This window comes from Lissotriton helveticus, chromosome 8 (assembly GCF_964261635.1).
Source record: "Lissotriton helveticus chromosome 8, aLisHel1.1, whole genome shotgun sequence".
Classification (NCBI taxonomy): domain Eukaryota; kingdom Metazoa; phylum Chordata; class Amphibia; order Caudata; family Salamandridae; genus Lissotriton; species Lissotriton helveticus.
In genome coordinates, this window is record NC_136069.1 from 279,485,938 (window position 1) to 279,512,732 (window position 26,795).

At 41.3% G+C, this 26,795-nt stretch overlaps 1 protein-coding gene across 3 annotated transcripts in view; it reads left to right on the top strand.

Moving 5' to 3' along the window:
• The window catches only part of ELMOD1 (ELMO domain containing 1), a 420,914-nt gene that overhangs the window by 388,543 nt on the left and 5,576 nt on the right, over positions 1–26,795 (top strand). For all 3 annotated transcript variants that reach the window (XM_078657035.1, XM_078657034.1, XM_078657036.1), the window contains 2 exons: positions 14,403–14,444; positions 15,879–16,012. In XM_078657035.1, coding sequence (XP_078513161.1) covers positions 14,403–14,444; positions 15,879–16,012 — 176 coding nt within the window. The remainder of the gene's footprint in view (positions 1–14,402; positions 14,445–15,878; positions 16,013–26,795) is intronic.

The window sequence follows — 26,795 nt, forward strand, 5'->3', positions numbered from 1 at the left end:
TGCTTTCTTTCATTCTATTTTTTCCACTCTGCTTCGTGGATTGCCATTTTTACTTGCATTACCAGCGGACGCTCTTGAGCTTTTTTACATTTTTAAATATGGATGTCCCTCCTATGCAACCTCCCGCCCTGCAGCTGCTGACACTGTTCCGCAATCGCATGCTAGAATATTATGGCACAATGCCGTTGGCGATATTAAGCACGGCATATGGATTATCTTTTCGATTCTCCTACTTCACCTGTGTCCAGCCTGTATTTCACTGCCTGACCTGTGATTTCGATTGGGCCATTGATTTGTGTCTCTGCGGACCGGTTTCTCCTGACGTCGACTTTAATCAGCTGATGACTCCTATCATTACTCACGAGTTGGTTTGTCCTGGCGAAAGGATTATGGCTGTGGCATTGATGCATGGACTAATTGGTCCCTGGAATTTACTGGCGGCAACACAGTCTTTCTTGGAACAGAGCTTTCTTGAAAACCCACCGAGCTGTCCTCTGATGGTGATAGAGGATCCGGTGCTGGGAGAGCACGTATGTTCTTTTCCGCTTTTAAATTGGATGGCTGAACTGTTTTCGGATGAAGACGGTGACTTCCTATTGGAGGCTGTTGCAGCTTATTTTGCATACACAGTTATGTCATAGACCTTTTTCATGTTTGATATGCTGAGTACTAGCATTTCATTGACAATTCATTGACTTATTTGTCAAGTTTTTATTATTTACCTTGCCTATTGGCTTAAGACTCGATAAAGTACTTGGCTGTTTTATTTTTCTTTAGCATTACATTTTCCTAGTTTTTAATGCTTTACCTTGCGGACCGTCCACATATAAACTTGCAATCTACTCTCATGAGATGGCACTTCTATTATCTTATTCAGTTCGTTTCCGGATCATGGGGAGGTGTCATCTAGGTCCTGGATATCTTTACACCGTGTTAAGTTAGCATGGGCTCATTACCGGTTTAAACGCCATTTTTCCTTTTTTGCAACTTCTGCACACGACACTTAGTTGTTGCTTTAGCTTTCAACCTAGTAGTTCATCGTGGTTTACATGAGAATAATATGTTATTGCTCTACTATCTGCTTTGCTTGTTAAACTATATCTGTACAGCGAGTGCTAAAGTTTCAAGAACAACACGATACAGAATTGTTATGAGGTCTGATCTCCACGACTTCATACTCATAACATAAGTGCAACTTCTGCCAATTCTGGGCATGAGGCGGGTTTTATATTGCTTTGCCGAACACACATACACAACACTTGATGCGGTTCACATGAAGAGAGAGCTGGTGTATGCTGATGTGATTCCTTCAAATCTAAGACACTAAAGTATGGGCACGCCCTAAACCAACACAAAGAGACCTTCTTAGCAAATAATATAATATGTGTATTAGGGAGGGTGAGATATAAGCAGCCGCGGGCCGTGGAGGGAGTTACGGTGAGGCAGGGAGGCGGGGAGGGGGAGAAGCAGGGTGGAGCCCTCTCCACCCTGCCCCTCCCCCTCCCCGCCTCCCTGCCCCACCGTAACTCCCTCCACGGCCCGCGGCTGCTTATAAGTGTTGCTAACTCTTATTCATTTACAGCATGTTAACATACTGTCACCATTCGCTTTTTATGTACTAGTAACTATGCTGGTAATTTTGCTACTGATAATATGTGTACTTGTATTATCTAAGATACTACGCCTGAGAAGACGGCATTAGTAAATAAACATTTCAAATACACATGTGTTCTTCTTAACTCCATGTTCTGGTTTCTAAGAAATATATAACGACCGACTGTTCATGAGTTCCACGTATCCTGAGGTACTATAAGTTCATATTCTGGATTGTCTAAACATTGAGAGTTTGTTATATCCAATGTGACACTGTACCTAGCTTGCTAAGGGGTTTTTGATTACTAAGGTGAGTTTTGGGACACCCTAATTCGCCGAGGTTCCAATCCTCTGTCCACAGTTCTGTGTGAGAACAGAAACCCTGCGACAGGGGCACCCCCGACCCTTGCTGGAGCTTCATCACACTTGCGATACAACTCCAGCAATGCGCCACCTTTACGGCACAGATACATCACGCATCTGTGCTGTTTTTGCCCCATGATGCGCCGCATTGTAAATGCAGCACACCATAGGTGACGGAACAGCGGCACAGAATGACTAACACATCCCTGGTGATGCGCCAGTCATCATAAATCTATCCCTATGCTTCTTATCTTGTTAGAGATGAACCGCCATATGTATCATCAAAGTTTTTTGCATTTCCTAAATAGCGAACTTTAAGGAATAAATAGCGATTCTTTACCATTCCTAGTTTGCGTTGAGCTATTTGCTAATTACAAATTACCCATTCATTTCCTTCATTTCCATAGGGCGGTTGGACTCACTTTTAGCTCGAACGGCTGAATGGATTTCCACGAAACTTGGCAAAATTGTAGGGACTGGTAGCCCGATGTGCCTTTGCTATGTCTCAAGATATATGCTCCAGTGGTTTTTACGAAAATTAACTTTGAAAAATATATATTGGGCTACATTGGCCTATATATATGTTGGAGCCCAAATGTAGCCCAATGTAGCCCAATGAAGCCCAATGAAGCCCAATGTAGCCCAATGTAGCCCAAAGATGGCCGCCAGAGACGAAAAAAAACAAATGTAGCCCAAATATCAGCCAGATGTAGCCCAACTATAGCCCAGTGACAGAATGACCAATCAGCTTCGCAAACCTCCGTTACGCGAAGCGGAGCGCTGTTACAGATATATATCTTTTTTTGAACGTTAATTTCTCAAAATCCACTGGAGCACATATATTGAGACCTAGCAAAGGCACATCGGGCTACCAGTCCCTAATATTTTACCAAGTTTCGTGCAAATCCATTCAGCCGTTCGATTATTATTATTATTTTTTTTTTTTGCCCCGCGGGGCCCTTTTAAAACCTCCACATCAAACCTAGGGGGTCAGCGAGGATCTACTATTCCCCCTTATGGTCATTTGCCCCTTCGCTTTCGCCTCCTCTTGTCTCTCGATCCTACCGAGAGACAAGATGGCGGCCGCTACGGACTGTTTGGAATGTTGACAGACGCCGGAGAACCAATCAGCTTCACTTCACAAAGCTCCGTTGCGCGAAAAGTACGCGTCCTGGAGCGCTGCCCGGTCCGCTGTTACAGATATATATCTTTTTTTAAACGTTAATTTCTCAAAATCCACTGTAGCACATATATTGAGACCTACAAAAGGCACATCGGGCTACCAGTCCCTACAATTTTGCCAAGTTTCGTGCAAATCCATTCAGCCGTTCGGGCTAAAAGTGAGGCCAACCGCCCTATGGAAAACTCAATGTTAAAAACACGTTTTGGGACCCCCCTTTTTTCTCGGCCCCCCCTTGACGAACCCCCCCCAAATTTTCAAGGGCTGCTCAGAAACAAAATGTGCCATTTTCCTGAAAATTTCAGCCAATTCCGTCCACAAACGCCAAAGTTATTAGACATAGAATTTTCAAAAATCCCATAGAGAAAAAATCCTAACTATATATACCTACTGGCGACCGCCAGTAGGTAATATATATATATATACATATATATATTTGATCACCAAAAAGAACGTAATGTCCACACTCGCTCAGTGTATTAAATTAGGGTTTATTAAAGCAGAGACTTACATACAGCCCCTTTCACCTACGCGTTTCGACCGCAGGTCTTGATCACAGTGTTGCCCAACCGTGCAAAGCGTGCACTTCCTGTGAACGATTTGCTGGATAAATACATATATATATATATATATATATATATATATATATATATATATATATATATAGTCCCAACGTAACTTCTGCACAGTCCGAGACACTTTCACGGCAGGCAACACGGCCAGGACGCCACTCCCAAAATCTGGAACACAATCCAGTTTAACAAGAATAACAAACTTACTGGAGCCATGGCCTCGATGCAGTTCGGACGTTTTTATTTGGCAAAACAGGTGTCCCTACGTGTTTTGGAGTTAACCTCACTCCTTGCTCACGGGTAAGGTTTACAGACCAAGTGAAAGACATTTAAAGGAACAGAGTTCATTTCCTGTTTGTCATAATAAACACAGTAAAAATACAATGCAATACGTTTTGATGCAGGCTTGTAATTGATATTAGCATGATCACTATTCCATAATAAAAACAGATTACATTATGGGAACTGAAATGAAAATTATTTTGTTATTTAAAATTCATTTTACCCTAGTGGGTTAACCAAACTCAAGGATGGACATTAAAAAATACTCAATCATGGACACAGAAAAAATACTCTGCAACTCTTTGCAACCGGGACTTGTAGATCATCCGGTGTCGATTATGCACCCCAATTAGTGATATATATTAATACAAATGTATTCCATTCTACCCAAGTGGGTTAGTGTTCAAATATAGTGCATCAGTCCATAATAAACTTTTTTCAATCAAGCTCAAGTGAGCGAATTGTTCCCCATCTGTGAGCTGGAATCTTAAAGCTGGAATCAACTGTGGTCAGATTTGTGTTTCTTCTTTCCTGCAACAGAATCAGATAACCTCATATTAACAAACTCAGAACTTCTGTATACCAACACTGAAAAACTTGTTAAAAACCTTATTAAAAACTAACAGCGGACGAGATCAGACCAGGACATATATTTTATCTTAAATGTATTGACAATTCCTCATCAAGATTCAAACCTGAGGGACTCGATGTGTTGTATTTAACAAACATTTTCGATTCCAACTTTCTCAATTCCAGTGTGCGATTTCCACCTCTTTCTCTTTGTGGAATGAAATCTAACACACAAAATTTGAGAAGGTTCTGATTTTGCTTGTGTTCAATGCTAAAGTGACGGGCTACCGGATACTGTTTGTCATTCTTAGCAATAGCTCGTAGATGTTCTAAAATTCTTAATTTGGCTTTTTTGATCATGCTCCCAATGTAAAACAAATTGCAGGGGCATTTTAATGCATACACTGCAAATTCTGTTTCACAGGTCACATGTTTTAAGAGTACAATAGATGTGGGGTGGCTGGGTAATAGTTGCGCAGAGTTCTGATAAAAATCTGTAAATACAATCTGAATAGCTCCAAGGATAAGGTGATGGCCACCCACCAACAACCGGAATGGTAATGAATAAACAGTACCATATATACTTAACAAACAAACTATATCCTGAGCTAATAACCACAATCAATAAAGTGTCTTCAATAAATCACAAGTAGAATAGTCTTAATTTCTTCATTTTATTCCACTAATAATCTTCTCAAAAGGTCTAGGCGGCTATACCTTTTGAGAAGATTATTATTGGAATAAAATGAAGAAATGAAGACTATTCTACTTGTGATTTATTGAAGACACTTTATTGATTGTGGTTATAAGCTCAGGATATAGTTTTTTCACATGTTTTAAGATCTTGAAAGCTGGTTTCTCGCCACATAATTTTACTGATTTACAGTTGTGGCTGTTTTTACATGCTTTACATTTTGTACAGGTGAAAAACCCTTTTATGGAATTAGACTTTTTGGGCTCCTTAATAGTACTTGTCATAAGGCTATCTTTTAACGATTTTGTTTTCCTAAATGTTATCGAAGGAAAACTCCCAATGTTGTCTCTTAAATCATCATCTGTTTTCAAGACATCACAAAATTTGCATAGGCTTTTTCACACTTCCCATGCCTGATTGTGATAGGTCGTTATAAACCTTATTTGATTATTTGCTGGCTTCAATTCCTTTTATTTGCTCTCTTCCAGTAACTCATCTCGTTATACATTTGTTACATTCTCAATAGATGAACTGATAGTACCTTTACTGTAACCCCTATCAACAAATCTTTGGGTCATGATTTGTTCTTCATTAATGTAGTCCTCTTCTGTACTGCAGTTTCGTTTGGCGTGCAGTAGCTCACCAAACGGAATGCTGTTTATCAGGCTTTTAGGATGGCAACTCTGGGCTTGCAACAGGCTGTTGCCAGCTGTTGCTTTCCTGTGCAACTTACTGCAAATTTTTTTGTCTACAATTTCCAATATAAGATCTAAAAACTCAATCTTGTCTTTACTGGTCGCACTAGTGAATTGTAAATTGAAGGTGTTATTGTTCAATTCCTGTACAAATTCATCCGCTTCAATAGGATCTCCGTCCCATATGCAGAAAATGTCATCAATGTACCTCACCCAGAGGACGACGTGGTCATGGTATTGTCTGATGTTTCTGACGACCTGCTCCTCCCACCAGCCGAGGTACAAACCTGCAAAGCTGGGGGCGAAGCAGGTCCCCATCTCCGTCCCCTGGGTCTGTCTCTACAATATTTTATTGAACAGAAAAAAGTAGTTCTTAAGACAAATTGATATCATTTCAAGTATCATGTCGGTGTGCATCAAATATGACAGTGACCTTCCCTTTAGAAAATATCTACATTTTTATTTATTTAGCGATTTGTATAGCGCCTGGTGACCCAAGGGCATCCCCGCGCTGTAAAAAGGCTGATATCCATTGAGGGAAGGGAAGGGAGGAGGGACATTTATTTCGGGAATAGGTGCGTTTTCAGTTTTTTGCAAAAAAACAGGTAACTGGATTCCAGTCTGAGGGTGCGTGGGAGGGAGTTCCATCCCATGGCCGCTTGAACCGAGAATCGTCGTCCTCCTGTGCGTGTCCTTTTGAATTTCGGGATGTTGGCTAAGTGCTCATTCTCCGAACGGAGGGATCTGGATGCTTTGTAGGGGGTGACCAAGCTGCTGAGGATCGCAGGGCCAGATCCGTTGATTAGTTTGTGTGTCGTGCACATGGCTTTGAATTCCACCCTTTGGCGCACAGGGAGCCAGTGCAGGGCCTTGAGGGCTGGTTTTGCTGACACTCTCGAGGGAAGGTTCATGAGCAGACGTGCCACCACTTCATTTTGTGGGATGCTTGTGTATAGATTGCATACATCCATACTTAAGAGCAGATAACTCTCCTTCCAAATGATATTTCTAATGATCTTTAAAAAGTCGCTGGTATCTTTAATATATGAGGGTAAATTCTGAACAAAGGGCTGTAAAAAATGGTCTACATACTTAGACATATTTTCCAGAGAGCTACCCCTAGATGACACAATTGGTCTCCCTGGTGGATTAGTGGCATCCTTGTGTATTTTTGGCAAAAAATATAGACTCGGGATCTTAGGATCTGTACATAGTATAAACAAGTATTCATCCTGTTCCAAAATACCCTGGTCACGCCATTCACACAATCTGTCATATACTTGCTTGTTCGCAATCTCATAACTATTTCTAGATACCACACAATATTTCCTCGGATCCGACAATTGCTTTCGTCCTTCCTCTAGATACATATTCAGTGGCCAAATTACCACGTTTCCCCCCTTGTCCGCTTTTTTAATTACAATGTCTCTGCGTTCTTGAAAAAAGTTTATTATGAATTGATGCACTATATTTGAACACTAACCCACTTGGGTAGAATGGAATACATTTGTATTAATATATATAACTAATTGGGGTGCATAATCGACACCGGATGATCTACAAGTCCCGGTTGCAAAGAGTTGCAGAGTATTTTTTCTGTGTCCATGATTGAGTATTTTTAATGTCCATCCTTGAGTTTGGTTAACCCAATAGGGTAAAATGAATTGTAAATAACAAAATAATTTTCATTTCAGTTCCCATAATGTAATCTGATTTTATTATGGAATAGTGATCATGCTAATATCAATTACAAGCCTGCATCAAAACGCATTGCATAGTATTTTTACTGTGTTTATTATGACAAACAGGAAATGAACTCTGTTCCTTTAAATGTCTTTCACTTGGTCTGTAAACCTTACCCGTGAGCAAGGAGTGAGGTTAACTCCAAAACGCGTAGGGACACCCGTTTTGCCAAAGAAAAACGTCTGAACTGCATCGAGGCCACGGCTCCAGTGAGTTTGTTATTCTCGTTAAACTGGATTGTGTTCGAGATTTTGGCAGTGGCGTCCTGGCCGTGTTGCCCGCTGTGAAAAGTGGCTCGGACTGTGCCGAAGTTGCGTTGGGATATATATCATCGACAAAGCCGTGAAGCGAAACGCATCTGTCAGGAGGGGTCCTTGCACCAATAAAGCATTTTTTGCTTTGGATTCTTCGTGTGTGCCTTTCCTTTTTTAGAATCGAATCAGGATTTGATGTTGAAGGAATATATATATATATACGTATATATATATATTCGAAATAGGATTTCTTTTGTTTATTCAAAGAAGTCATCCGGCACTCGTACGTGGATATCTTTCAATTAGGCTTTTTATTTTGTTACATCCATCAACGCGTTTCGGGAGTCATGCTCCCTTGATCACAATGTTTATACTGCCATTGAATGCTTCTATAAGTACACAGGTAAGGTAATGAACATAGTAAAAGGACCATAAATTGCTCAACAGGTTGCCTGTTAATGAAGCGGCCATTTTAACACTTTCAAGTTAAAAGGAACTTATGTGCAGTAACAATGAAAGGATACTATCTGTTTCGGCGCAAACCTTAAAAAACAGGGTATCAAACATAAATATTCCATCTTAAAATATGCAAGTGCATTACGAACATCATTATCAATAGTACAAGCAATAAAGGTTCAACAATTTTCTTGGCCAGTGCCCCTAAGCCATGCTTGCCTTGATGAATTTTTAAAAGAGGATTATTTGCAATTTCTTATCTTTCTCTGCACAAACTACGTTCTCAGTTCATTACTTAAATTTAGGCCTCAGACAACACATTCCATCATCTATCTTAGTTTTCTTTGTGGCTAAATTAGGTAAATTCAATTGGAATGGAAAAACAGTCTCTACTACCTCTCTTCTATTACTAACCACCTCATTATTTCATCATAAAGTGCAAGTGCTTTATTGTAAACAATAATAGTCCCTTACTGTAAACAACTACTCTATAGATTGCATTTGGCCCACAATTAAAGTGCTAGTGCTTAAATATGTTATGAACACAATGGACTCTTTTGTAAACAATCCACTCATATTGCACATCTATTTGTAAACAATAATAATCTCTTATTGCACATCAATTTGTAAACAATAATAATCTCTTACTGTAAACAATCACTCTATATATTGCACAAAGCCCTTGGATCTACTATATATCCAAAAAAAGTGCTAATGCTTAATCGACAACATTAGTTAATCATAGTTTTTTTGTAAACAATACACCAATATTGCACATCAGGTTAAAAAGGAGAAGAGGTGTTAGCGCATAAGTAGTTAAAAAAGCATTGCTTCGTACATTCCATTCTTATCAAAGCCACCACAAATTTACAAGTTACACTACCTCGCATGTGTTAAAAGAAGCATAAAAAAAAGGTTTTAATTTAAAAAACTTTTTTTTCATTAAAAATATTCACAATTCATAATTTACATATGCAGTTTTGGTACACTCGAGGCTGCTTAGTCATAATCTGGGTTAATGTTTAATCAGGCTAAACACTTATACAGATCCTCTTCCACATTTAATCCCTGTGGCTCTTTACTATTGAACTCTAGGATGAAATAAGTTTCCAATTTCCTGAGCTCCCCTTTTCTATTTCCTCCCCTCTTTTTCTTTGGGACCTCCGCGATACAGGAGTATTGGAGGCCTTTGGGGTTACTTTGGTGATGTAACTCGAAGTGCCGAGCCACAGGGTAGGATCTGTCCTGATTGACAATAGCACGTCTGTGCTGCAAAATTCGTTGATGCACTGGTAAAATAGTACTACCAATGTATATCTTGGGGCATGGGCATTGTAGTAAATAAACTACATATTCACTTTTACAATTAATGGCACTTCTGACTGTCACAGTTTTATTAAAAGAGGTTTTAAAGTCTGTACGGTTCATTCCATGCTGACAGGCTTTACACTTTGAACATCTTTTAAAACCAGGCTTTGACTTCAACCAGTCGGCATTGCTCTTCTTTCTGTCTACAAACTTACTTTTCACCACTAGATCTTTTAAAGACTTGGATTTTTATACGTAATTTCAGGATTCTTTTAGACCATCAAACCAAGTACCGGATCATTCCTCACCAGATACCAGTATTTTCTCAATATTGTTCTTATTTCTTTATGTTTGGTGTTAAAGGTCGTTATGAATCTAGGAGAAACCTGAACGCTTTGTGTTTTGTCCAAATCCTTCTGCCTCTGAGTTCTAGATGGTTCGAAGAGTATATTTTGTCTAACCAACTTTCTGGCTTTGTTAGATGCCCCTTTAATGATCGTCTCCTTATACCCTCTTTGAATGAATCTCTGGGTCATTTCGGTTTCAATCTTATCATACTGCTCATCACTGCTGCAAGTGCGCCTCGCTCTATAAAATTCCCCAAACGGAATACTCCTTATCAGAGCTGTTGGATGGGCGCTCCCTGCATGCAGGATTGAATTTCCTGCAGTTGTCTTACGGAACACTGAGGTTTCCAATCTGCAGTCAATGGGGGTAATCCTAATATCAAGGAAATCTATTGTCTTTTTACTAGAGTTCCCCACGAATTCTAGATTTAATCAATTCTGGTTCAACTCATCTGTAAATAGATCGATAGATGTCTCCATGCCCTGCCACAGCACGAAGACATCTTCGATATATCTGACCCATAGAAGAATATGTTCCGTCCAGTGATCAAGGGGACCCCCTCTGAGAACCTGCTACTCCCACCAGCCGAGATGTAAATTGGCGTAGCTGGGGGCAAAGCAGGTGCCCATCGCGGTCCCCCTCTACTGGAGATAAAGATCACTGACAAAAAGAAAAATATTTTTCGAAGACACCATTCCATGATTTCAAGAATCATTCCATTCTGTGAAACAAGTCGTGCCGGTCTCAAATTCAGATAATGCTCGCAAGCCCTCAGCCCATCTACATGTCTTATGCTTGTGTATAATGTAGAAATGTCTAATGTTAAAAGAACCATCGTTTCAGGATCCCAACATATGTCATATATACACTTCAGAAAATCAATTGAGTCTTTCAAATAAGAAGGGAGTGATCTGACAATAGGCTTCAAGAAATAGTCAATATACCGCGATGCATTTTCAAATAGGCTTCCACATGAAGAGATGATGGGCCTCCCTGGTGGGCTAGTGGCATTTTTATGGATCTTTGGCAACATATAGAAGACCGGAACCACTGGATTGTCCTGTTTTATGAACTTAGGCTCATCCCAGCTGAGTAGTCCATTTTCTTTCCAGTGGCCCAGTCTTTCCTGAAATTCAATTATTACATTGTCATATTCCTTGGGGCTTATTTTCCTATAACAACTACAATCTTGCAGTTGACTGAGTGCCTCCTTCTTATATTGTTCTTCCCCCAAAGAACCACATTGCCTCATTTATCGGAAGGTTTCACTAGAAGTCCATCCTCCATCTGTAATTTTTTCACTGTTTTGTGGAAGAGCGCCTTGTTTGGATTTATTTTATATTTCCTCTGATTATCCTGAAAATACAAATTTTTCAAATCTCTTGTTATATTCTCCCCGAACAGGTCCACATTATCTCTCATAGTTTGTGGGAGAAACTTTGAGGGAGCTCTGAACGGTGTATGATCGCTTGCTTGTAAAATGTTCTCTTGTTCAGTATTGTCATCACTCAACAGTTGGGTGGTATCATCTATAAGTACCATCATATCAGTTAATGCCGGGATGTCATTGACATTGAGGAAGGTCGAAGGAGTATCTGATATAATTTCCAAGTCTGACTGCTGATTGTTAGTTCTTCCAGCATGTAACTTTGTCAATTTCAGTTTCCTAGTAAACCGATAAAGGTCCATCCTACTATTTGGATAATTGAATTCGTTTGTATCACAATAAGGCAGACCTAATTTTAGGATTTTCTCATCTTCCTGAGTCAAAACCACAGAACTCAAATTGATGATAGTGGTGTCGTTATCCATAATATCAGTTACTTCTTGGTATTCGAGCGCAAGGCTCTTTTTGTTTGCCAGCCTTGTGCTCCTCCTGTACCCCTCACCTCCTCTTCTTTGTCGTCTTTTCCTCTGCCTCTTCCCCTTCCCCATCCTCTTCCCTTCCCCATGCGATGGTCGGACTGTTGTTCCATGATCATAAAACGGAATTCATCTGTGACGGACAGTCGTACATCATTTGGTCCCTGTCGGCTTCCATCATCAGATTCTTGTTCGGAGCCAGTTTCCGAACTTGCATCACTTTGCAGCGGTGTCTGGTGGACAGCTTGCCCACTAAAGATTTTCTGACGTCTGGCCATATCAAACTTTTTTGCAAAAGTATATATGCGTCCTGATTCATAATCGATCCGATCTCTTATGAATTTTGTGGATTTCCTGTCCTTGATTTGTTTCTCATATTTATACAGCCTTATTTTTAAGTCCGTTTTGAATTTACCAATTCTGATTTTATCGTCATGTTTTTCTAGGGTCTCAGAAAGTTCTTTCAATTTCTCAACCACTTCCAGTCGTTCCTTTTCAGCATGCTTAAGGAGCATTTGCATCATATTTCTCGAGCTGGCCGCACTGTTTTCAGCCCATGCTTCAAGTAACTCAATATCAGGATTTTCTGAGGAGGGTGAAATCATTATTCTCAGGCCTCTTGGAATTCTGTCAACTTCTAAATACCGGCGTAGTGACGCTACCTCCCACCAACGTGAGATTTCTCTCTTTTTTAATTTTTCAAAGCTCTGTAGATTCTTGTTTAAGTCCGAATTTGCAGTAGGCGGAGCAGCTGCTCCTCCTCCCCTCTGTATTGTTTGCACAGTGTCTTCAAATAACTTCGCAGCCTCGAGCTCTCTTGCTGTATTTTCTTCATCACTCATAATTTAGCCTTCAGATATCCACTCGGTATTTTCCTCCCAAATATTACCCGCTGTGTTATTCGCGGGTGAATCGGCACTCTGACTCGAGGCTCGATTGGACTGCAAACTACCACTTCCAGCTCCCGTTTACCCAGATGCAATAACCCACAATTAAGTGCTGCGAAAGTCGAGTCGGGTACACTCACCGAAGCTCTTGGATTCTCCGATCCCCGGGCAGCAGCAGTAGACCGCGACTCCGTTCGCGTCACACCAGTTGGCTCTGCAATTCCGCTGGGCTATTCACGGGGGGCGCGCCTGTCTCCTGTTATTTTTCACAGATTTGGCGATTTACTCTGGCGTGCTGCCTCGTCGCTGTCTATTCGAAATAGGATTTCTTTTGTTTATTCAAAGAAGTTATCCGGCACTCATACGTGGATATCTTTCAATTAGGCTTTTTATTTTGTTACATCCATCAACGCGTTTCGGGAGTCATGCTCCCTTGATCACGATGTTTATACTGCCATTGAATGCTTCTATAAGTACACAGGTAAGGTAATGAACATAGTAAAAGGACCATAACATGCTCAACAGGTTGCCTGTTAATGAAGCGGCCATTTTAACACTTTCAAGTTAAAAGGAACTTATGTGCAGTAACAATGAGAGGATACTATTGTTTCGGCGCAAACCTTAAAAAACAGGGTATCAAACATAAATATTCCATCTTAAAATTTGCAAGTGCATTACGAACATCATTATCAATAGTACAAGCAATAAAGGTTCAACAATTTATACAATACAATATATATATTCAGCACTCTGTTGTTTTACCAATTTTCCTCCAACACACGGGCATGGACCACAGAGTATGTGTTCATTTCTTCTTTATTTCAAAGCCACCATTACGGGTATCAACTCCACTTGAGCCTTGAACACATGACATATATATGTGTGTGTGCGCACATATACATACATATATGGACACATGTAGGTGTGCATATATGTATACATGTATATACCTATATATATATAGATTATATATATATATATAAAAATGTAGGTGTTTAATTTACCTTATATATATATTTATCTTGCATTGTAAAGGGATGCATGGTAAAGGTCTATGTGTGATTTCTCACCTGTTGTCCTTTCATCAGGACTGAAATATAATTCTGTGTTTAGCAGAGATGTGTGAAGCTAGAATTGTACAGGCGAAGTTGCAAAAAGTACACACACTTGCACTTCACAAAGATGTTGCCGGTTGTATAATGCTATTCAGGGAAGAGAAGCCAAACTTCATACTAGAATTTTTTTGTGGAGCGATTTTTAAGGAAAAAATGACTCCTCTCGAAAAGTAGGTTTTGCTGGAATGGTCGACCACAAACAAATATTTTTAACACATTTTTAAAAAACCTCATAAAGCAGATGTAGGTAAAATGCTGCATCTTTACACACTCTTAGTATTAATCATTCAACTGAGTCGTCTATCAGAAAAGGGGGAAATACAATTCCCCTTCCAATGGGTATTTGAAATGTGTTGTAGGGCCTGCTTACAAGAGTGTAAGGTAAAGCTGGCAAAGTTCTCCTTGTTTTATGTAAAGTCATGATAAAATATTGAGATTAACTGCAAACTGAGAAAGTAATGAATTTAATTTTTTTGCAGTAAATTAGAATGGGATAAGAAGAAGTTTGATAAAGCCATTGGGTAAGTACACGAAATTTGAAAATCAGAGCAACCTTATTGAACACAAGAATTAACAATGTGAGCAAAGCTCTCAAAATAACGTTTGATTATTTTATTATTGTTATTCTCTGCTGAAGGTATTAACAGTTGTTAAATAATGCTTATCTAAGACTTATTCATTCTTAGTCGTCAACACTCAAGTTATGGCCCTAAGCATAATGGTGGCAAATGGCACATAAGAACAGGTAATAATTGGTGGCTCTCAGCACCCAATTCCCACATTTTCACGCCCTCCAGCAAAAAAAAAATAACCTGACTTTCCAAATCTTCGTCATGTTCCTTCGTAACTGAACTTGAAATGCAGGCATTTACCTAGCATTAAATAAGCATACTATCAATCTAATCTATTTGATTGGTTGCACTTGTCTTAGCATTCTACAGTGAATATCAATCATGTGAATTATACTTTCAAAAACAGCGGCCAACTTTGGAACTAGGGAACCAGGTTCAAAGTCCTGGCGTCGGCTCAACATCCTGTGATTCCAGGCAAATCATTTAATTTCCCTGCGCCTTAACAATAATGTATATGACCTCGTGAAATGTAGAGTATTCCAATGCCCTTGGGCCATGTTTATATTATACAGTGCTTAATTTGTCCAAAAAATAAAAAATATCTGCCAGAACCCAAGATGTATTTCAGGTGGTCACTGCAGCTTGCATCAGTGGTGTCAAATTCCAGTACTGAGGCTCCTTGATAACCATCACTTTCCTACAAATGTGACAATTTGGATTATTCCAGGTCACCCAAATCTGTAAGAATGAGCTGGATGCGCTGGTATTCACACTGCACATTGAATTGTTAAAAAACTGCTAATGTGCTCTGTTTAATAATAGACAGTGCTACAGTGTGATGTAATACAAATGTGCGGTGTCAAAAAACAAGTGCTGGTGCTGAGCCCCAGTAAACACCAGCACAAATTAAGCACTGCATAAACCTAAAAAGGGAGAAAGAGCCTGTTTCAAGATTGCTTTTATCAGCAGACATCGAGGGGAAGAGGTGGGGCGGGGGAGGGGGGGGAGAGGCAGAGGAGATAGGCTGCTTCTTGGGGTCCAGGAGTTTGAGGAGCTTGCAACACCCCAACAATGGGGACCGGAGTTTTTTTGGTCAGTTAATGTTTTTGTTTCATGACTTTGCTCTTTTATAAATCTCACACTGAGCTACGGAAAGAGTCTCCCTGAAATGATTTCATGTGTGCCCACCCCTGGAGGGAGCCCCAACTTCAACATATTTTGCTTTGGGAGGCTAAGAGCAAAAACGTTTGATGACCTCTAATCGCACCTTAAGTCAGGTGCTCATTAGGGCCGAACAGAGCCAAAGAAGTATTGTAGGAGCATCAAATAGTGACGACCTGGAATCAGTGAATCATTTATTCTCTGTTTCTGTGTTTTTTTCAGCTATTCCTTTGCTATTGTTGGCATCAACATAACAGACTTGGCATACAACCTCCTGCTAAGCGGCGCTTTGAAGACCCACTTCTACAACGTGGCACCCGAAGCTCCGGCGCTGCACCATTTCCAGCAGACATTCTGTAAGCATTCCCTCATTCTCTTCTAACACTGCATTTTAAGGGTACCGTGTCAGGATTGTTAGAGAATTCTTTTGATGTTGTTGTGTGCCCGTTACCTCCGATTGTCAATAACACAGAAAACGAAGTACTGGAACAAGGGCAAACGAGACCTGTGCACACAGCATAGTGACATATATATTTAACAAGACACAAAGGCACCAGCAGCTGCAAAACTAGAGCCCTTCAGTGGCTCATCTAACAATAACGTGTCTGAAATGTCACAAAAAACTCAGGCTGAGCCTTCCATGAGGGGGGAACACGGCAGACAAAAGAACAAACACTCCGTACTAAAGCATAATTCTTAAGCAAAAAAAGTGAATATTTTCAGGGGTGACAATATAACATAAAAGAAGTTGATGTGTGTGACGTTCCTGAATAAGAATTTAAAAACACTCAAAGAAGAGAAACCTAAGATCATAAGAATTCCCCATGATGCGAATATTTGGTACGACATGCAGACACAGAACTAAGCCCCACTGCCAAACCTTAAGCCCTGTCTCTCTAAGTACACACCTAAACATTAGATTATCTTCAAAAGAGAGGTTGTAAATGTTGAAATCATTATCCCAGCGGCTGGCTTTGCACATGGTGTCAGGTGCAATTAACTACAAATAAGAAGCCATCAGTTATAATGCAAAGGGACCAATAGTAGAACAGCATTAATATCCCTCTCATTCAATTGCACAATCCACTGCTTATGTAATTTATGCCATTACATAATTTGTGTCACCACCTCCAACCCTCTATATACTTGTATTAACAAAAGTAAGCACCAGTTGTAATTCTACCTCCAATAATACTCCACCCTAAATCCTCCACCTTGTGCAACTTTCATGATTTTTAGGTTTCTGGAGATAGAAGGTCCTGAAACTGCCCACTAAATCCTTCTAATTCACCTATAGACCATCCCCCAGCATCATCCATTATTCAGTTTCTCCCGACACGTCTTGTGGACCTCAGGTGCCATCTTTACCCCACTCCTGCCTCATTGATATTAATGTTGTAGGATTTGTTCCGCAAACTCCTCGCAGGCAGCTGTAAAAGCAGGACTGGAAGGGACGTCACACTTCTACCTCTATAACCACTTTCACAATCTTTCCCCAACTGGCTCTGGAAGGGATATGGGTTGCAATGCCAAAAAATATGCAAATTGGCAAGGGGAACTTTGTGGGAAGTGTGCATTGATCCATGGCCCTTTCACTGATGGCTGCTGCTGTCCTTACATAGTTAAAGATGTGCACTATAGTCCGCTTCCACCTTATTTATGGTCACTTGGCAAACGTGCAGTGTTTTCTGACTGCAGAAGGAGTGACAAAATATGGACAAATTTCAGGCAATAGCAGTGTGTCCAAATTGTGATAAATTAGGTGGCCCTATTTTCTCTTTGAAATAGGGTTATTCAATGACTAATTTGTTGAGAATCTCTCTATTACACAAGGAAAGTGATTCATAGGTATTAAAAGTATTGTATAAGTTTCAAAATGATTCCAAAATCGTTTTTTATCCATGTGTAAAAACGTTGTTATATGTACTGGGGCAAAATCTGTTTGCTCCATTTTCTGTTACACAGCAAAGATTGTGCAACTGAATTTGAACAAGTGCAAAGGTTCTGTGGCATGGTAGCCTGTGTTCAAATTGATCAATCCAGTACTGGAAACCTAGATGATGAGTGAAATTGTGCACACCCATAACTGCTTGTGCTTTGATTTGATATGATCAAGACACGCCGTCAGAATAGAGTGTGGCTGGGGTAAGGGCCTTAATGTTCATTAGAAATTTTTATTTTCTGCTGCACATTTATTGTTGTCGACAAGTTAATGTGTTTGGCATTCTTGCTTAGCCCAAACTAATTCCCTCATGCCCCAACACTTGAGGGACTTAGTACGTCATAAATAACTCACATGTTCACATTGCCTCCTCATCCTGTATTGTCCTACTGTGTAGGACACTTCTGAATTACTGTAAGGGATCTTCGCCTTACCTTTATGGCGGCTCAGCTAGGTGCGGGCTCTGCAGCAGTATGCTGCTTCTGTGGGTTCCTACTCTTATCTCGGCTGCCTCTGGTCCTGGGTTGCCATGGCGTAAGCAACAGCCATCTTGTTTTTTCCAGGAGCGAATGAGCTCTTTCAAGGCCATCCTAAGGATTATTGCACAAATCTCTCTTGCATGCCAGCTTGTTGGTACCACCGCATACAGGAGAAATAGAGCAACCACAGCGTTCTGGAACACTTTCCTGTTGTAAATTATATATTATTCTAGTACTTTTCTGTCCTATCTATTGCTACAATCTGCCCTGTGTTATATTATGAAGCTGAATGTCTTTTAGTAAATTAGTCCCAATCCAAGATGGGCAAACCATTTCTTGAATTATGTCCCATCTTGTTTGGCACTGAAAAGGAGAGTCAATTTTGAGTTAATTTGCATCACATTGTTTCTTCTTCATTATTTGCTCACTGATTTCTGGATTCTCCATCTTCTCTATCTCTTGTTTGTTATCTCTTGCTCTTTGCATTGCTGTTTGGCTTCGTCTCCATTTTTTCTTCCTGCTGGGTATTATTTTCTGGTGGAGTACTTGACTCCCAGTATCAACTTAGCTTCTGGTGTTGCCTCTTGAGATAGTAGGCCATTCCTACTCCACTCCAAGCATTGCCAAGAATGCCTACTCTTGACAGGTTGCAAGGCCATCAAAATGGTTCAGGTCCAACAGTTACTGACAGCAGTAAACTACCTGACTCTTAAGGTTCAAAGTTTGACCACAGAAAATGTCTCCTTATGTCAGTTTCTTGTTCTACAATAAGGCTCTTTGGGCCCTCCTCTACCTGGCACTGCAGAAATGAAATTCGACAAGATGAAACTAAAGACCTTTTTTAAACACTTAATAGGTAATTTCACTTTTAAATCCCACATTTATGCACGTGAAAGTTCTAAGGTGGGCTTTGCCATCATTCATATCGCTGGAAATGGCTTCGCAGGGGCTATACCTGTGCTTTTGGATGTCATTCCACTTCTGATAATTTTCCACGTTTCCTCACGGAATCCAAAACATTTTCGACCTCCACGACCTTAAGTTCTCTGCCCAAGAGGAGATTTTTTAATTCATCCAAGGAAGGTTCTATATATCTACATACATACATTTCCAAATTCAAAGGTTTAGCTAGAGACATTGGCTGACCTGACTCCACCCTTTTCACCATATTTCAAAAGGTTTTAAAGGATGAATTGAAGGACAAACTCATGGCAGTTATCAGGCTAACATCCCTTCAAGATCTTCAACCTACCATTCAGATTGACAGCTGGGTTCAGGAAAAAAACTTAAGTGTTGTTAACAAAACCTCTTTTTAGGCCTATGTTCATCCAGAAGATGAGCCTCATGCAAGTGGGTTTCACTAAAGATTCTTTGACTGAGTAAGAGAAGACAAGATGATAAAATCAAGGGCTTTGTTTATACTGTGGTCAGAAAGGTCATCCTCTGAGTTCTTGGCTTGTAAGTCCTTTTTGTCTGCCTAACAGGTTGGAAAACAGGTATGCTCACCTCTAGTGCAAGGAATAGAGGCAAATGAAAAACACACACCCCTGGCTTTTCCTTTGCAGTCTTCTAGTTTTGTGCTTCTACAAGGGGAGCTATTGGTTCAGTCTCAACATTTCTTTGCAACTGTTCGTTTAGACTGCAGAGCCTTCAATTTTTATTTGGATATTCAATGGGAAATATCCCTTAAGATTCCAATTCAAAGGAAGAATGTTCGAGTAGCTGTAGAAGCTGTGGATGGAACTTTAGTAGAATCTGGCTTAGTCACTGAGGAAACTCATGTCTTGTCTCTTCCGATTGCTCTATATTATGGGAACTTCACCTTTGATTGAATTTTATCACCTCGTTATCCTAATATGTTGGGTATCAACTGGCTTCCTCAACATGACCATTACATAAAAATGGCCGGCAAAAACCTTGTTCCTGGGCTCAGATGTTTGCCTCTCTCATTGTACTGCCAATCAACCTTCATTAGCTAAAGCTTCCGAAAATGCATCCAGTAACACCACCCAGTTGATAGTACAACTATCTGAGATTCCAGAAATTTATAATGAATACCTGGATGTGTTCCATGAATTAACTACTAAGAAGTTGCCTCCTCCTCGACCTTTTGATTGTGCTATCAAAATACGTCTAGATACTAATATTCCATTTAGATATATTGTTTCTTTATCTCCTTTGGAACAACAAAAATTAAAGGAATGTTTAGATGCAAATTCAGAGAATGGCCCGATTACTCCAGTGAAATCACTCGCTGGTTCATCTTCATTTTTTTGCCAGAAAAGGGTTCGAGAATGTGGATTACTAGTTAGAGGATATATAGGAGTTCTCACCAAATAATAATGTCAAAATTCCGTATTAGGTCAAGTTAGGTTTCAAAAATGTAAAACCTGAGCTCAACCCTAGGTATTTGTAGCATAGAACAGACAGGCTTAACTTAGGAGAAATGTGTAAAGCATTTATCAGTACCAAAACATTTAAAAGTAGAAAATACAACACAATAGAAATCGCACCCCAATTTATTAAAATAGAGTAGACTTTATTGAAATGATAGACACCAAAATGACAAATATAGGATGCAGGTAACCGAAGATATGATTTTTAGATGTTTTCAGTCAAAATGGTGCCTAAAAGCACCAATCGTGTTTACCTGGCTGTACTACACCAAGTACAAGTCAAAAGTTAAGGGTGACCTCAAACTACACCAGTCGGGCACAAGTACCAGGTTTGTCCTGGTGGAGAGTTTACCTTCTGAAGATTTTCTGGAGAAAAGTTCTCCTTGATGGGTCGATGGTAGGTCGGGCTAGAGACTACATCCAAAGGAGCGCTCGATGACAGCAACCTGGTGGAGCGAGGGTCCTTGGTGCAATCCTCAGCTCTGGCTGGAAACTCGCCATGTGGGCGAAGACGGGACTCCGTGCCCAGGAAGGTATTGGCAGTCAGATGCTCTTCAGCGGTAACCTCAGTAAAGCCCCTCTATGTTCGAACTTAAAAACTTCTCTGGAAGTCAAAATTCAGCAGCAGAAACTGGAAAGTTCAATCCGACCAGCGATTCAATGGCAGCAGCCCATGTCTCCCCTGTTCTATGGAAGAAAAGTTCTGAAAAAGTTTCTAAGTGTCCAGTTTTGCAGTTTTGGGGTCAGAGGAGTACACTGTAACACCAGCACCACTCACAGGCACCTCTTGGGGGCTAGGACTCCTGCTTCCAGAAGCCATCAGTAGGGCCCAGGGCAAATCCATTTAGAACTGTTCAGCTGGGCTCTAGGAAAAAAAGTAGGCTTCTTGCAGCTTTTGTAGCCCTGTACCTTAACAGGAGGTCAACCAACTGACCTTTGGAGTTGACTCATTTGTCCTGGGTCAACTTGAAGCAAGTCCAGTTGTTAAGGTTTCTCTCCTCAGTTTCAACAGCAGGTACAGTCCTTCTGTCATCCACAGGTCCAGATGTGATCTGAAGAAGGTGCCACAGGGTTGTCACATTTATGCCTGGCACTACCTTGTGGGTGGGGAACATTCCCTGACCAATAGGGGAGTGGCGTCACTAGGGGGATACGGGGGTGCGGACCGCACCGGGTGACACCATCACATGGGGTGACACTAAAATAAAATGCAAAATATTACTGTTTCCAATACTAAGGCGTTCTAATCTGCCAAAGGCCCACATCTTAATTTTACCAAAAAATGTCCCCAAGGGCCAAACTTTAAAACCAGTCTTTCACTCCCTCACTATTGTAGTGTGGCGGTCTAGCCCCCTGCAATCACGTGACCCAGGCGAGGTATCGTGAGGGGGCATGACGCGGGGGCGTGCAGATTGCACGAGAGACTGCGAGTGTACTGACCAACTCTCCCCTATTCAGAAGCATCTACTAATAAATATAAAGTGAACACGCCCCATAGTCTGCGTTCTTCTGTTCCGTGGAGCCCTGTACTTTCAACTCTACAGTGGCAACGAGGCTGCGAGGCTGACGGACCAGCGCACCGCCAGACGGCGGACAGGTAGGGGAGAGCCGGCGTTGGTCACCAGGCAAGACGGTGCACTGCTTTTGCGCTCCTTCTTGTCCCCGCTCCGAGCTGCCACCCTCCTGCTGTGAGGCTTCTGTTCACTTTCTAGAGCAAAGCGTGTCTCAGCCGCTTCAACCTCGGCGCGCACCTTGGCACGAACCTCGGCGCGCGTTGGGCACCACGTGACCCTCGTCACTCACGGCTCAGCTAACCCAGCGCTTAAGGGCAGCCACCACTTAGCCTCTGTTCACTGGAAACCAGCCTTTGCACCACACCAGTGCATGTGCCACAGACAGCCACCTGCAGGCTTTAGTGCTAAGGGAGTCCCAAGCTGCATTGAGAAGCTGCATTGAGAGGCCGTGCGCAGTGGAACAGTCCCCAGGCCTACCCTCACGTGGATTCCTCCTCCACAAGTGGGCAATTTGGGGCGCACCACCCATACCGGTGACACCATTGGAAGGCAGCACCAAACACTGAAACTCATCCCAAAGGACCCTGGGCACACCTCCTGCGTCCTCAGGGGCCACAGAGCCTCACTTTCAACTCCACAACCATTGATGGAACTGGCCTCGAGAAACAGCACAGAATGCTATTGCAGTTCTTCGTCCTTGACCCATTGCATTCTGGGATTTATGGAGTCCCTGTATTCAGCGCGAGGACAGCACAAGCTAAACGCTTGGCACCGCCTGGCACTCTCTCTCCGGCAGCTGAAAGGAAGGGCACAAATTGAAACTGTGCATGTCACATAAAGCTGTCCGGGCTGGCACTCTGCACACTTGTCCCTTTTCTCCCGGTGCTATTAGCATTCAGCCGGCGGAACGGGCCAAGCAATTAACACAAAGGCAACACCATTCCTGGTGACTGGAGGCCTCGCGGGACTCCAGGTGGCCTGGGCCTGCGCAGAGGCGGCCCTTTGCTGGGAACAGAGAGAAGCGTCTCCGCCGAGTAGGCCGTGATATGAAAAGCTATTAATAATTATGCGGGAGCGTCCCTTCCATCAGCCGTTTATTGAAAGGTGCTCAGCGCGGGAGCCCGCCTTCTGATTTCTTAGAGCAATAAAGCTCCAAACTCTCTCACACTGGCGGACTCGGAGGAGGTCTGTGGGGTAAGTCGTGAGGGGGTGACACCAGTTACTGCACTGGGTGACACCAACCCTGTTGACGCCACTGCAATAGGGTAACATTTCTCTGGGCAACCCTACACACTTTAACAATATTTCCTGGGGGACTGGCTCTAAACAATCCCACAGTGCACTGTTTTTCTAAAATCCAACATGGCAGAACCTTTCTTCCCCTGTACTGAGCTCTTGGTACACCTCAGAGGTGGATTCCTGGCTACCTGGACATTGGAAGGATTAGGCCTAGGTGTGAGCTACGTTCTGCCTGTGATAGGGAATGCCCTTTTGAAGCTTGTGCAGTTGAGGGGCACATTTCCCAGGCCATCCTCTCAGGAGAAGATCACATCTCCTCCTACCCAAGGCCCTTTTGTTCCCTTTCTTGTGAGACATTCACATCTCCTTGCAAGGGGGTTGCAGTCTGCCAGGTGACAGTTAGGAATTAACTCTGAAAAAGCTAGAGGCTTAAGGCAGACAAATATTGACTTTTTAATGCCACTATTTCTGAAATAGTTGGACCAAAGTCAATTTGAGCATTAAGCTAGATTTTGTTTCACTATGAAAATTAGTGTTAGAAGTATATTTTCTAGCTGATGCCTGTCTGAAGTTCTCTTAGCCAGCCTTACTACAGTGAAAAACAGGTTTGGGTGCTTTTTCACTGTAAGGACATGTAAAAGAATAAAATACATTCTTTTAAATACTATGCACCCTGTCCTAGGGCTGGTAAGGCCTACATTTGAGGTGACTTACTACTATTTAATAAGAAGGTTTAGGCCTAACAAATGATTTATTTTGCCAATTTGAATTGGCAGTTTTAAAACTACCAAACCAGGCTGCATGGGCCTTGAATTGTCACTTTCATGGTGGCACAATATGTGCTGCAGTCCACTAATGATATTTAACTTACAGGCCCTGGTACACTTTGGTACTATAGATTATGGACTTATATGTAAGTTAAATATGCAAATCAGTAGGATACCCAATTTGGGATGTTTTTAGGAGTCAGAGCACACCAACTGGGTACTGGACAGCAGTGCGCAGAGTAAAAAAACCAACAACAAAGTCTAGCAAAGAATGGGGGTGACCATGCAAATAGGGGCATTTCCCACAGGGTACATCTGAACTTTGGCTTTGTATAGATTATAGGGGTCTTAATCTTGTAACTTGTGAGTATCAAGGGCTGGTATCGCTTGTCCCATATTTCTGATATTTTGGAGTGTGTCCTGGGAACTAAAGTGTTAACCAAATAGGATCGGAGAGGAGCCAATCACCTGATCTGAACAAGTGATGAATGGAAAGCAGTATTCAGGCACCATTTAGGCACCTTAAATATAGAGCAATGTCTTTTTGGGATGGAGCTGGTAGACTTTTTGGGCTATGTGCTTTCCTCTGAAGTTATTGCAATGGTCTCTCGGAAAGTTCAAGCAATCCTAGATTGGCCCATTCCTACTCCTGTAAAGGAAACACAAAGCTTTCTCCGACTGGCAAACTATTATTGGAAAGTCATCAAGAATTTTTCCAAGTTGGTCTCTCCGATCACCGACCTACTTAAAAAAACAAGACCTTTCAGTGAAATCACGGGTCAGAGAATATTATCTCAGATTCCATATTTAGACAGTATCCTGATCAAGACAGCTCCAGGACCATGGAGAAGATAATTGCTCTTCAAGTGTGACTTTTTCCAACCACTTTCACATTTCTTGAAACAATCTGTCAATAGACTAAACATACTATCCTTTGTGACTTAGAAAAACATTTCCTTCAATTTCAATTAATACAAATTGACTGATTTTTGTTCTAACAAACTCTTTATTCCCTTGAGAAATTCACAAATAATAATACTTCTGCTCTGTCTTGACTCATTGACATCCGGACTTAGTGGAAGAATTCAAAAGTTTTATCAAGTCTTGGGAAATTTGTGCCCATAATAAATCTGAAACACAAGAAAAGCATGATTATTGTTAACACCTGAAACTACCTCAAGACTTTGGGAGATAATCCCCACAGATTTTATTGTGGATTTAACCCATGTGAGAAGTGCACCACAATAATGGTAATTGTGGATTTGTACTCTAAAATGACTCACTTTTCAACACTCTCCATATTACCTTCTGTGCCAGAAATGGCTGAGATCTTATACTCTGGCATATTCAGACCTCATGGACTAGCCTTAAAAGTTATCTCTGACCAAAGAGCTCAATATGTTTCTAAATTTTGGAAATCTCTATATCATAATCTTAGCATTCAACGAGCATTAACTTTGTGCTTTCACCCTCTAGCAAATGGGCAAACTGAAAGGTAAAATGTAACTCTTGAAAGATGTATAATGTGTTACATTTCCACAACTGAAGAACAATTGGAAGTCTCTCATACCTAAAAAAAAAACACCGAAAGAATACACAATCTGAAATTGACTTTAATGGGCAGAATAAATACTATAAAGATGATCACTTTCCCAAAATTCCTGTATATTTTCAGAGCCATCCCGCTTTTTTTTAACACACCTGGTTCACTAAATTGGAATTAATCCTCAATAGACTTATCTGGGCGCATGGGAAAACGAGGAGAGCGTATCGACACATCACACTACCGAGAGAGAAAGGTGGTTGGGGCGCCCCGGATTTTAGACTGTATTACTGGGCAGCAGCCCTTCAGTATTTTCAGGGGATGATAGGGGGAGGGGGTCAAGATCAAGAGCAGGGGGGCACTGGAAGTTATTTTACGAATGTATATACTGCACTGATGGGGGGTGCGAAGAATGCCTTTCTAAACACAGTTGATTTTAGTTATTTTAAGCACACAAGGTTCAAGACTTTGAAAGCAGCCTACAAGGTGTGGACAGCAATGGCCAAAAAATTAGGCTTGGGGAGATACAATAGGTATACTCGATTGTTTACAAATCTTTCACTACCCGGGGATATATTCAGGGATTCAGACATGAGAGATTGGGAGGAAAAGGGCATTAGGAAAATAGGGGATCTCTGTGATCAGGAAGGCATTCTTCTGTTCCAAGAGTTACAAATAAAGTTTAAATTAGATGGAAGGAGTTTCTTTAAGTACCTGCAGCTGAGAAGTTACTTCATGAACAAGCAGGGTGGCACACTGGGATTTGGGCAGTGCAAAATTATGGAATACCTGGAGCATGGCCAACATTGCACGATTCGGCAGCTGTATGCAGAACTGTATATAATGAAAGAAGATGACAGGGGAAAGTATGCAGCACAATTTGGGGAGAAAATAGGATCATCACAAGAGAACTTCCAGGAGTCATTAGACTTAGGCTGTACAGTGCTATGCTCAGCCTCGCTTCAGGCACAACATTATAAAACACTGTTCTCACTTTATTATACCCCCACTAGAATAGCGCAATGGGGGGGTAACACGGGAGTAACCTGTCCGCGATGCGACTCAGCTAATGCGGATATAGTCCATATGTTTGCGGAATGTCCACAACTTTATTCATTAATAGCGGCAATAAAGTCGTTTGTAGGAGGCACTTTAGGGATTCCAGTGGCAATGTCTCCTAATTTGATATTGCTTGGCCTGATGTTGGAGGGAGAGAGACATTACATAGAGTTCATGTTTGTTGCCATGGCAGTATTACG